General features: G+C 42.5%; 1 protein-coding gene across 2 annotated transcripts; it reads right to left on the bottom strand.

Annotated features, from left to right (window-relative positions):
- Window positions 1-1,719: 1,719 nt before the first annotated feature.
- Window positions 1,720-11,213, bottom strand: spata2 (spermatogenesis associated 2). 2 transcript variants are annotated; one of them, XM_036591388.1, is made up of 4 exons: window positions 11,148-11,213; window positions 9,691-9,792; window positions 8,928-9,590; window positions 1,720-6,660 (listed from the first exon to the last, which is right to left on the bottom strand). In XM_036591388.1, the coding sequence occupies exons 3-4, from the start codon at window positions 9,273-9,275 to the stop codon at window positions 5,362-5,364; spliced, it is 1,647 nt and encodes a 548-aa protein (XP_036447281.1). In that variant the 5' UTR covers window positions 9,276-9,590; window positions 9,691-9,792; window positions 11,148-11,213; the 3' UTR covers window positions 1,720-5,361. The 2 variants fall into 2 exon arrangements, with proteins under 2 accessions (XP_036447281.1, XP_036447282.1); XM_036591389.1 differs by having other exon boundaries at window positions 9,710-9,792; window positions 11,148-11,181.
- Window positions 11,214-11,476: the final 263 nt, after the last annotated feature.

Raw genomic sequence — 11,476 nt, 5'->3', positions numbered from 1 at the left:
AAAGCAGTTTTCTGGACGCAGACTAACATTTGTGAGCTAAATGTATACTAAACGCTAACACTGTAAGGCAGGGGTGTCGCAAAGGGCCAGTGGGGCTGCAGGTTTTCACTCCAAACAAGCTTAAGCATCCCTGATTCTACTTGTTATATCAATTGGTCTTAGTCTTTAAACATTTCATCAGGTGACCTCCTAGTTTGTTGGAGTGAAAACCTGCAGCCACACCAGCCCTCTGCAGACAAGACTGCAGCCCTGCTGTAAGGCATCGGTGCCTGGATATTTTGTCTTAGGGGGCCAAAACGCAACGTTTCAAGTGGGCAGAGGACCAAAAAATAAATTAAGAAGATAGGTATGACAACATTATACTATGTTATGCTGCAATAAAAGCACTTCAAAAAGTACTTTTTAAGAGAAAAAATTAAAATAACCTGTATTTTTTTTCTTTATCATCAGAGAAATAGGCAGAAGGGATGGGATAATTTTCTGCCAGGCCAATTCAGAGGTCTTTGTCTGCCAGCCCTGCTATACAATGTACTAATCTTTGAACTAATCTTAGTAGTGTAAGAATTTGGCAAAAACATGGAAAGTGGTGTGACAATGTACATCATATTTAACCATGACCTACGTTGAATTTAAACCAAATTTCATTATTAGTTTAATTTTATTTTTCATTACCTATCTATCATACTTCATTGGATTGGCAAAGACGCTCCCATAGAGGAACACTGCTTTATTTACTAACCTTACATGTAAATTTCAGCTTGATTTTGTTAGCTGGCTTGCTAGCACTTTACAGAATGCAAAGTCTCAGCACGTTAAGCTGGCTACAAATATTAGGATTTTGCCTGTTGCATTTTGACCAGCTATGTGCAAAGCATTTCTGTGCAGCTTGTTTAATTAGGCCGATGGGAAACAAGCAGCTGTTCTTCAAGCCTTTCAGAGAGTTTTCTTCAAAAACGTAGCTTTTGGGTGGGATATTCTTGTGAGATTGCCAACACATTTGTTTCCCATCAGCTTGTTTTGGTTGTAGTCCCGTTTTGAAAAGAGGCGGTTCTTGGGCAGGTTAAATGACAAAACGCACTAAACTCTCTGATCACAAGCAGAAGTCCAGCTAGTTTGCACAATAAATAGTTGGACAATCAACACAAAACTTAAACAACATCTATGCTGGATTTGAGTACATTGAAAATAACTACACCTTCAGCACTTGTGAATATATTACATTCTATATACTCAAATACTAATTAGAGTTAGTGTTTAGTATATATTGGGAGTATATACTGTAAGCGGAGATTGAGCAGGGATGCTGGAAAATCTTTTTTTTATGCTAAATCTGCGTCCAGAAAACCACACCCAAGTATTTGTTTACTATTTCAGAGAAGGAGAAGCACACATGACTCTCTACACACAAGATGAAATAAATGACTGTATGTAATAGGGTTAAACCCTTAGAAATATTCTTAGATGACTATGGTAGCTGTGCTTGTCAATCTCATTCGAACATATATACCTGGGTTCCTTGGTCATCTGCATGTACAAACACTTCCTAGGGCTATGAGAACAGTTGTGGAAACCAGTCACAGTATTAAACGCTTTGTGCAAGCTTCAACAGTGGTTTAGTTCCGCATCCATGGAAGTTCTGCATGTTAAAATGAACGAAGACTGTTATTTTCCCAAAGATCTGTACATAATAATACCAAACAAGAATTTGAAAGCATCATCTAACAATATAATCCTTCATCATTTTAATATCACGTTAAGTCATTGCACCCATATATATCATCATAGCCCTAACATTTACACACAGCACTGATACATACGATACAGTCCTGGTAAAATGTGCCCTTATTCACCTGGAACCAGCTTTCAGATCATTTAGATTGTGTCTGGTTGTGTCCATTTCCCTGACGAGTTCTTTAGCCCTTGCTTTGTGAAGCTGCTAAACGTCTATTTTCTCACACAAAGCAGGGAGGCTCATTGTAGGATGCAAATTCAGCTGGTAAACAAGTTTGCTCGAAGATGTCTCAAATGTACACTGTTGTAAATGAAGGTGTGCGTATGGCATCTTAGTCATAATCTTGATAGAAGAATAAATACATCCCTTATAAATTTTAGATATCTTTCCAAAGCATTATATTACAGTCTTACATGATTAGTGTTGTATGGTGGAAATATATAGGGAACATCTAGCAGCTCTGAGTAAAAGCTACGCTAGAACATACTTGAGTCCAACTGTGTTCAGCACAGTTTGATTAGATCTGTTATTGATCACAGAACTCACCAAACTGTACTTGGGGGTTGTTTCACAAAGCAGGATTTCTCAGTAAGCTTACCTTTTCTCCAATTGGACAGGCTTCACTTTTAGCTTAGAGGAGGAGAATTCCACCTATTGACTGAGCAATGAAAAGGAACCTTTGTATACTACAGGGGTCAGCAACCTGCAGTCCGGAGCTGCATGCTGCTCTTTTACTGCCCTGTTGCGGCTCCACAGCAGAATTAGATTTTTATGTAAAAATAAAATAATTCTCCTTTGCAGTAAAATAAAGCTCTGCTGATCACTTTAATAATAAATGGTCTTAAACGCTGGAGTTAATGTATAAATGCTAATACACCCTTTACCCCTGAAGGTTGGCGTGCAGAATGCTGGTCATAATAGCAATGCAACAACAATCTCACCGAGCTTGCAGCTAACGAAAAGGCAAAGAGAAAGATTTAGGACGAAACAATGATGATTTGGAGACGAATGAACTTATTTGCATTTACAAGCACTCAGCTGGTTTCCTGATATGTTTAATCTGCAGCGAGAAACTGTCAAACACTAAAGAGTCACAAACCTGAAGTCAGTTTCTCATATGCCTGTTTATTGCTCGAATTTTGCCGTTCCGCCTTAAATGGTGCAGCAGTTACATTCTGGCAGCTCACTTAAGATGGAATGGGAAAATTCAAACAAGAAGCTGGCGAATGAGTAGCTGACTTCAGCCTCGTAAAAAGTCCAGCGTTGAGAGACATTTTACAAGAAATTATTCTACTTCTGAGGAAAAATTTCCTGCCGGAGATGCGAGAAAAGCGGCTATAGCTGAGCTAAAGCTTAAGGCAGAGCCAAGGAAGTCTGTATTTCAATTTATATTTTTTATACTAGTACATTAGCCCATACTGAGACATATTTACAGCAAAGATGGTAAAATGGACATAAAATGTTGTGGCTCCCAAGATGGTTTGATTTTTGTTGAAAGGACTAAATTGAAAGATCCCTCCTACTTCGTCTTCAGGCTGCACTTTGAAACACGTCTGCTCTCTAACAAACATTTATAAAAAACAAAAAACAAAAAAAACAAATAGTTATTACAGCGCAGGTGTGTGGCCCAAGTCCCTCTCCCTTTACTCCGATCGGATGCACCCAGATGTTAAATGAAAGACGATCGAAAGAAGCCGAGAGGTGTTGAAATGATACATGCTGTGCTTGTTTGCTATATGAACTGACTGAAGAATGACCATGGAAAGACAGAAATATTTATTGTTAAGAACTCAAACACCATAAGCATGGTGATGTGTTATTTACTGCCCTATTTCAAGGATTTTGAATGCTATGGTTTAAATTATAAAACATTGTTGTCAAATATTTTTTTAAATATTGAAATTATTACACCCTTAATGCTAACATAGCTAACAATGACAAAGGTATTAATGTATCAATTATTATGATTTAATTTACATAATGATAACTGATGGATATTTGCTTTTACTCATTGTTAGCAATGGTAGTGTTTCTTTTTGACTTGGCTGAGAAATCCTGCTTTGTGAAATGGACTGGACTCTGGCCATCACTTGATAAAACCTCACAAACAACTGACTTCTTGAACGCTAATTCAAAACCAATTGTTGATCAAGCATGTTAAACAAGAAAATGGCATTTCACAACTGTTAATGCAAGTAAACTGTTCAGTGTTTAAAAAAATAATCGGAATATCAGTTACATAGACCATGTGTCAAAGTTGCGGACTGTGCTTCAGAATTTTGGAAGTGGGAAAACTGGGTTGGGCGTAAACGTAACCTAAACAGTCCAAGCAACCAATCACCTGCACAGCTGGACGAACAAAACGATGACGTGCATGTGTGACTGGCATCAACTAGCCTAATGAACATGATTAGCAGTGTCTTACACCCTGATCACATTGTTTTGGGTCAATGCATAGCAACACCCCAGTGAAGCTGATATGCTGTGTGGGGACAAATCCAGCAAAAAGAGATGCGTCCACTAAAGCATCATTAGAAATGTCCACATGGCAGAGTTTAAAGCTTAAAAACATAGACATATAACAAGATACTATTATCTGTTACTAGTTAACCATGTAAGTATATGTAAAATAGATTAACTTCAAGAATCAACTGTACTGTCAAACAAGGCAAACAGATGTGTAGGTTTGTCACACGTCAACATTTTAGTTTACATTTCACAAAGAAAAAATGTAGCCAACTTTGCAATATGCAATATACTAGATATACTTTAAAAATCACCATTAATTATGCAGAAAAAAATAAAAAAACAAAGAATGCACTGCATTGAATACTGCCAGCCAATTGCAGAACAAGCTACACTATAACACAATCAATGTAATCAGGGTGTAAAGATCCCAGCCTGATTTATACCACTTGAAACAGCAGCATTTTGGACGGCCTAATGACCCTTAATGGAGTACCCAATAAAGTATTTCTCATCTGCATGTTCAATCTAGTGTCTTCACTGTAACTACAATTTCTGATGCAAATTCACCACTGAAAAAAAGCCCTCCCTCCCAGAAACCCACCCCACCCTTTGAACAGTCTCACAGATCTATAGAATTATGATTCAAAATATATACTATTGGAATCCAGTGTATTTTTTTTCAGTTGTTCAAGCCCAAAAACGTTCTCTGTAGGTAATTTAGTTCCAGGGAGAGGTCTTTGCACAACAACTGCATGGACAGAGTCCTATACGTTGCATATTTTTTATTTTCCAGTCACTTCCATCAGTCAAGCCTGGATGAGATTTGTTCCAGCTTTTTGGCCTTGTTCGTTTTCTCTCCAATCATAGTAAAGTCAAGGCAGGTTCAAAGAGTGGGAAGAACTGCAAGATCACATGACTGGACGATAGACAGAGAAGAAAAGAGGGCGAAAAACAACCAAAAATAAAGAACCAAAAATAAAGAACCAAAAATTTAGAGTACAGCCTGGATTTCTACAAGGCAGCAAAATGGACCGGAGGAGAGATGACTCTTAGCTCGATGAGGAAGATTGCATTCCGATAGTCGATATGAACATCTGAGAGAGAGAGAGAGAACGTCAAGTCAGTCCGCACTCGACCTCCACAGGCATGCGTGGTAATGCCTATCGATATACCAGGTGAGATATGGTGCTGGATTTGTAGTTGAGCTGGTGGTTGGGCACGAAACTGTGGTGCAGGCTCTTGCGCGTGCACATGTCGCTGGCGTACAGGCTCATGCACGAGTCGCACGACACCTTGGAGCAATTTATGCAGGTGTGAGAAGCCCCTGGCTTGTTGCAGAAGCCGCAGCGGGACCCACTGGAGTTGAGGCGCTCGCCTCCAGTGGGGCTGGGGGCGCTCAGGGTCAAGGGCTTGCTGGGGAACAGCTTGGTGCTGATCATAGGCTTGTCCAGCAGCGGAGAATGAGAGTGGGAATGGGGAAGAGGGTGTGGATGAGGGTGGGGGTGGGTATGAGAGTGTGCAGAGCTGGAATAGACAGAGAGCTTCTCCTTCACGGGCATGTAGCCGTCCAGAGGTCGAGAGGTTTTTGGGTAGTCCTGGAAACCGCAGCATGGTGTCGGCTCCACTGCGTGACAGGACGGACACAGGATCATATCGCATCTCTGGCATGAGGACAGAGTTGGGCAGCCCAATCCACAGCCCTGGCACTTCACCCCATGGCTTTTTATCGCCCAGCCATCCCTCGCTTCACGGCTCGGTGGCCTTGAAGGCGTCTGCCGGCCTCCTAGGCCTCGTTCGGTGTACAGATCGATTTCGTCCAGAGAAGACAGGTGGTAAGGGTAAGGCTCAGAAGGAGGAGACTGAATGGGGAAGAAGTCGGCCACTGGACTGTGCGAAGGCAGAGCTGCAGCAGGATGAAGCGAAGTCCCAGGACGGATGATTTCATCCTTTAGGTCCTCCTCAGTGTCTACAAACAGCGGCTCCTTACGCAGACTCAGTGATGCCTTAAGAATGGGCTTGCTGGCTTGGTGCCAGTGCCCCGCACTATCCGTCACATCCACAGACTTAGACGGGCGGCCACTCCGCCTCAAATGGGCACGCTCGATATCGGCAGGACGCACCGATAAGCGGGTCATGTCTCCGGTAAGGCTGTCCCGCCTGCGGAGGGCGTCGGCACAACCGGCAGCATCTTCCCTGGTGTTCCTTCTCACCTCCACGGCCTCCAGCTCTGAGGCTGTGCCCCTGGACAAAGCCACCACCTCCCCCAGAAGACGGCACTCAGCTTGGGCCAACAGAAGCTCAAAGGCCAGCTGTCGTAAGTGTGCAGAACCACCAGGGTGCTCACGGACGATGTACTGCAGCTCCTGGTCTCGCGAGTACCCCATGGAGCGAAGCAGTGCGCGCAGGTCCGCATCGCAAATTGCAGACTGAAGATGGTACACATATGGCCCAGTGAAGGTCTGTAGAAGCCAGAGAAGAGGTCAGCACTTTATGCTTTACATGTATACAAACAGATATTTTATTCATCCTTAAGGAAATTGCACGGTTAAAGGCAGCAACAGAAAAGGACTATCACAGACATTCATATTAGGGAAAATACTAACAGAACTCAAATTAATTTTTAATGAAATATAAAATGTGCCATTTCATGTATGTATAAGACCAAGATCAATCGCAGACTACTATTAATCAACAGATATATAAACAACAATATACAAAAGAATTCACGCTGTGGAATACCAGACATACCACACTGTGATTATCTTGCTGCACATCCTAATCCTTGCAGTATATTAAAACCAGAATGAGCCATAACTGTGACATGATTAAAGAATGACCTGCATTACTTTGATTAAAGAAATGATGTTTGTTGTATGACGTCAATATCTTGATTGTCCCAAAAACCCACAAACGTCTGTGAGGCCCACAGCACAAAATAAAACATCTAGTGATTTGGTTGAGACCTTATTTACACATTGTAAGACTTGCTGAAATCACTATCAAAGACTGAATTGTGATAAAGCTGAATTTCTCAATCAGCCAGATATTTTAAGCTTAAAACCAAGTCTAACATAGCAGAGATGAGTGACTTTTATACTGGGTAAACTTAATTTATCCAGATTAGTGAGAAATACCAATAAATGTAACAGGTCATCAAATTTCTGTTAACGCTGATCAGCCTTTAGGATAATCCGCATGTACCAAGCTGACATTGATCAGTTTATCTATAATGTAATGATTATGATTTGCTGCAGTTGTAATGAGTTCATATTTGCACTGTACAGACTTACATTTAAAGAACCCCATTCACTCAGCTTTTATAAAATAAGGGTTTCAACTAGTATGTAAACATTGTTAAGGTTTCGAAAAAAAATGCCATTTACTCTTCAGTCTACATATGGAAACTAAGCCTGTTTATGTGACATCAGGGAAAAACAAGGCAAACATTCACCTATTCAGCCGTTTAGCCCTGCACTTACACACTTAAGTTATAAGCAGTGTTTCAGCCTGAAAGCTTCTTGAAGGACGTACAATACTGGAGAGCCAATCAGAACAGAGCTCATTTACATTTAAAGACGAAAAGTAATCATTTTTATAACAAAATCGGATTTTAAGAGCTCAATTTTCAAATTGCAAGAGCTGCAGCTGTCATTATAGAATACATTATCAACAATGTTGTGTTAAATTTTAAATAAGGAAATTGAACCTAATAACACAGAGTTCGTGAACTGCCTGTAGGTAAGCCCAACCAATCAGAAGCAACAAAACACCCATGTTCTGTATGTGACGTCACAACCATCGCAACTAACCGGTAGTCTGATAGTCTGATGCACTCAGCGTTCAAGATTCGTATCAGAAAAAGTGGATTTTCAAGTCATTTTCAAAGCCTGGAAATTCATTTATAGAAAATTATTGCATTTAAATGTTGGTCAGAAAAATCACAATTAAATATTTTCCCCCAAAGTGTTCAGTGCTATTTACATACACTATGTCTAAATGTTTCTGGACACCCCTTCTTATTTGTGAATTCGGCTGCGTTAAGGTATACCCACTGCGAACGCAAGAGTTCCCATGCACACACAGCTTGCACTGACCAATAGAACGGGATGCTCTGGAACAGCCACACATGAGCCTAAGATCATCAGGTCCAGTGCCAAGCGTCAGCTAGAGGGGTACAAAACCCCCCATCAATGGGCTATGAAGCAGTGGAACTGCTTTTTCAGGAGTGATGAAGCTCCATCTAGTGACCTCAGGATGTGCTGGAGAACTGTTTGTGCTCTTGTGGTTGAATGTAAACAAATCCTTACAAAAATATTCCAACATCTAGTGTAAAGCCTTCAAAGACGAGTAGAGGCTGTTACTGCAGCAAAGGGAACAATACCCTTTTTAATTCTCTTGATTTTGGAAGAAGCTTTGTTTGTATAGGTGTCCACAAACTTTTGGCCACAAAAAGTGTATAAAGAAAGGTTGGAAACTGGCCATGAAAAAATAAATTAGGACTGTTTTTATACTGAAAACCACACAAATATTGTTATGCGAAATAAAATATAAAAGTGAAGGATATGAGGCCTTTGCAGGTTTACAATACTAAAACAAATTCACTGTAAAAAAACACAACTTCATTCTATTCTTGCTTACTCTCCCGAACCCTAAGTGTGGTACTGCAAAGTCAGCTACACACAAAGTCATACATATATACAATGTAAAGAGTGGTAACTTATCCCACCTTAATGCAACGGAATTCCTTCTTCCAGGGAAACAGCAGCAGGTTGGTGCACACGGTCTCCAGTGTGGCAAAAGCAGTCTCCAGCGTGCGCAGGTTGGCGCCCCTCAGAGTCCGAAGCGAATTCTCCACAATGTCGTAGAAGCGGATCATGCGAAAACGGTGCCCAGGGTCAGGCTGATACGCCCCCAGCAGGGCTGTTGCCGTGGAAATGAGGGCCTCCTCACTCGTGGTTCCTTGACCTCCACCTCCTCCTCCTCCTCCTATCTCACCCCCGGCTCCTTCTTCGAGCCGCTTTTCCAGGGACGCCACATACCTCCGGAACAGGTCCTCTCGAAGCTTGGCATCCATTTGTGGCAAAGAGCCGCTTTAGGCTGCAAATGTCTCTTTGGTCATTCCCCCAGCCCAGAATCTCCCTCAGGCCATTTCAGGAGCCCTCTGGCCACAAACAGCCAGGCAGACCAGCAGAATGGGTTTTGGGGGCGGGGGTCAGTATCACACAATCATCGTCCAAATATACAACTTGGCAGAGGAGAAGAGGAGAGGAGATATCAAAGCTGTGGCCTGGTTGAGAGCCGCCTCTTGGTTTAATTTCGGATGCAGTTTCGCCTTGTGATCATGTCTGCTCTGGTGGCTATCTCTGGATGCCTCATTAGCCAAAACGCCCTGAAGGCAGCAGATTAAGAAGGGAAGGAGAAGTGGAAAGGCAAAGGGAAAAGGTTGGGGGTGGGCAGAGCAGAAAACAAACGCAAAACTCAGTCTTCACCTTGTACGAGGTTACTCACAGGGTTCGCCACCAGCAGCGAGTTCAAGGTCAGCCTTTGCAGGGGAGGCCGTGTATGGGGACCAACATGTTGTGCGGTGCCAGCTGAAAAGAAAACCAAAAAAATCCAGTTGAATAATGATAAAGGGGCCTTGGAACTTACTCAGAGGCTGCAGCGTAATCAGCGTGGGCTTCACTTCGCTTCAGCCTTTCGCAGCTTTGCCTGCCTGCGGACACAATGCCAAGCTAATAGTGCAGAGTAGGCACACAGACAAGCCAGCACGTACTACTGAGCATGCATCTCCCACCAGCTGATCCAGTATACCACCATGAACCCCTAGCAGCATCCACTGTATACCAGGGTGCGATGGCACACGCCCACCCTCATCCTGACTTCACTCAGCTTGGAATAAAGGCGAGCATTGACCCCTTTTCTCACTTCTATTCACCATGGATTACTAAAGGTGCCATGCAGTGATTGGCACAGTCCTTAGGACACCCATTTCAGGCCTGAGGCATAAAAACCTGACGAAGCATGCACAAGCAAATCTGCAGGATTTGATACAAAACATTTTAACATGATTTTGCTATCAAATAAGGAGGCCCCAGCCAGCTGGAACTGAATGCAGCCGGTTTTCCTGCACACACACACGCCCTTTCCCTGCCTAAATCCATCGCGGTGTTCGTAGCTTAAGTCAGCTTCCTATTCGCCAGCTTCTTGCTCGAATTTTCCCGTTCCACCTTAAATGGTGCAGCAGTTACATTCTGGCGCCTGAGGCAGAATATAACTGCTATAGTGACAGAACGGTAACTGCTGCACTATTTAAGATGGAACGGGAAAATTCGAACAAGAAGCTGGCGTGTAGCACAGCATATCTACTCCTAACGCGGGGGGCATAAATATCACATCCAAAATAACATACAGCTTGCCACAAGACACAACGACAACGTGCCGGTCAGTAAAATACCCCAAAATATCAACGACACAAGCAGAAGCTTGCGTTGACAGCAAGGCTCTCCGCTCTCACTGTAATAAGATGCGCATTGCTGGTAACGTTAAAAGCATTATTATCATCATTTATAAGGTTAAAACACCGCTCTCTGCTCACTTATACACCCTCGCATCGACATTTCTCTTCTGATGAATGTCTGTGGGACATAAAGTGTTGAATCCGCAAAAATATAACCTGCTGGCTCCGTAAATCTCTCAGAATCAGAGACGCCCAGCTCAGCTCAGCCTGGACAGCTAGCCTTAGCCACCGAGCTAACGAAGCTAACCGGCTAACTATCCAGCTACCGAGATGTTTTTCCTCTCAAAACTGCCAACTCACCGCCACTCTAACACCGGCGCTGGGGCCTCGACCCGCCCGTAACATTACCCAAGCCTGTATTTTGTCCTTTACAGGACTGTGCGCTGTAATTTTTTACATTTTCATCAGACGCCACCAGCGCTTACCTACCTTCAACACACTGGAAATCCCCACCAACCGCTCTGCGCATGCGCGACGCCATCGGACTCACACGTGTGAACGAGAAGCAGCGATGAACCGAATCGTGAATCGAGTCATTTGTACAGCTTCTTTTTTTCGTGATCCGATCAGAACCAAATCAGGCACTACGCAATGTTTGTGTCAACACAGGCTAAAAGACTGAAAATAAATGAATAAATAAATAAATAAAATCAAACGAAAAACAGTATGTTCACTTTCATTTTAATAAAATCGTAAGAAAAATAACACTGTAAAATTTTAGAAACAGTCTTGAATTTTAGAAAAGAACAAATTGGCTC

Source organism: Colossoma macropomum, unplaced genomic scaffold (assembly GCF_904425465.1).
Source record: "Colossoma macropomum unplaced genomic scaffold, Colossoma_macropomum, whole genome shotgun sequence".
Taxonomy (NCBI): Eukaryota; Metazoa; Chordata; class Actinopteri; order Characiformes; family Serrasalmidae; genus Colossoma; species Colossoma macropomum.
This window is presented reverse-complemented; position numbering and strand designations above follow the sequence as displayed.

Bases quoted from the DNA above. Each gene is read 5' to 3' on its own strand.
- spata2 (XM_036591388.1), bottom strand. From the start codon at position 9,275: ATGGATGCCAAGCTTCGAGAGGACCTGTTCCGGAGGTATGTGGCGTCC. The intron at 6,661-8,927 runs GTGGGATAAGTT...TGGCTTCTACAG, and splicing joins AGGAATTCCGTTGCATTAAG to ACCTTCACTGGGCCATATGT.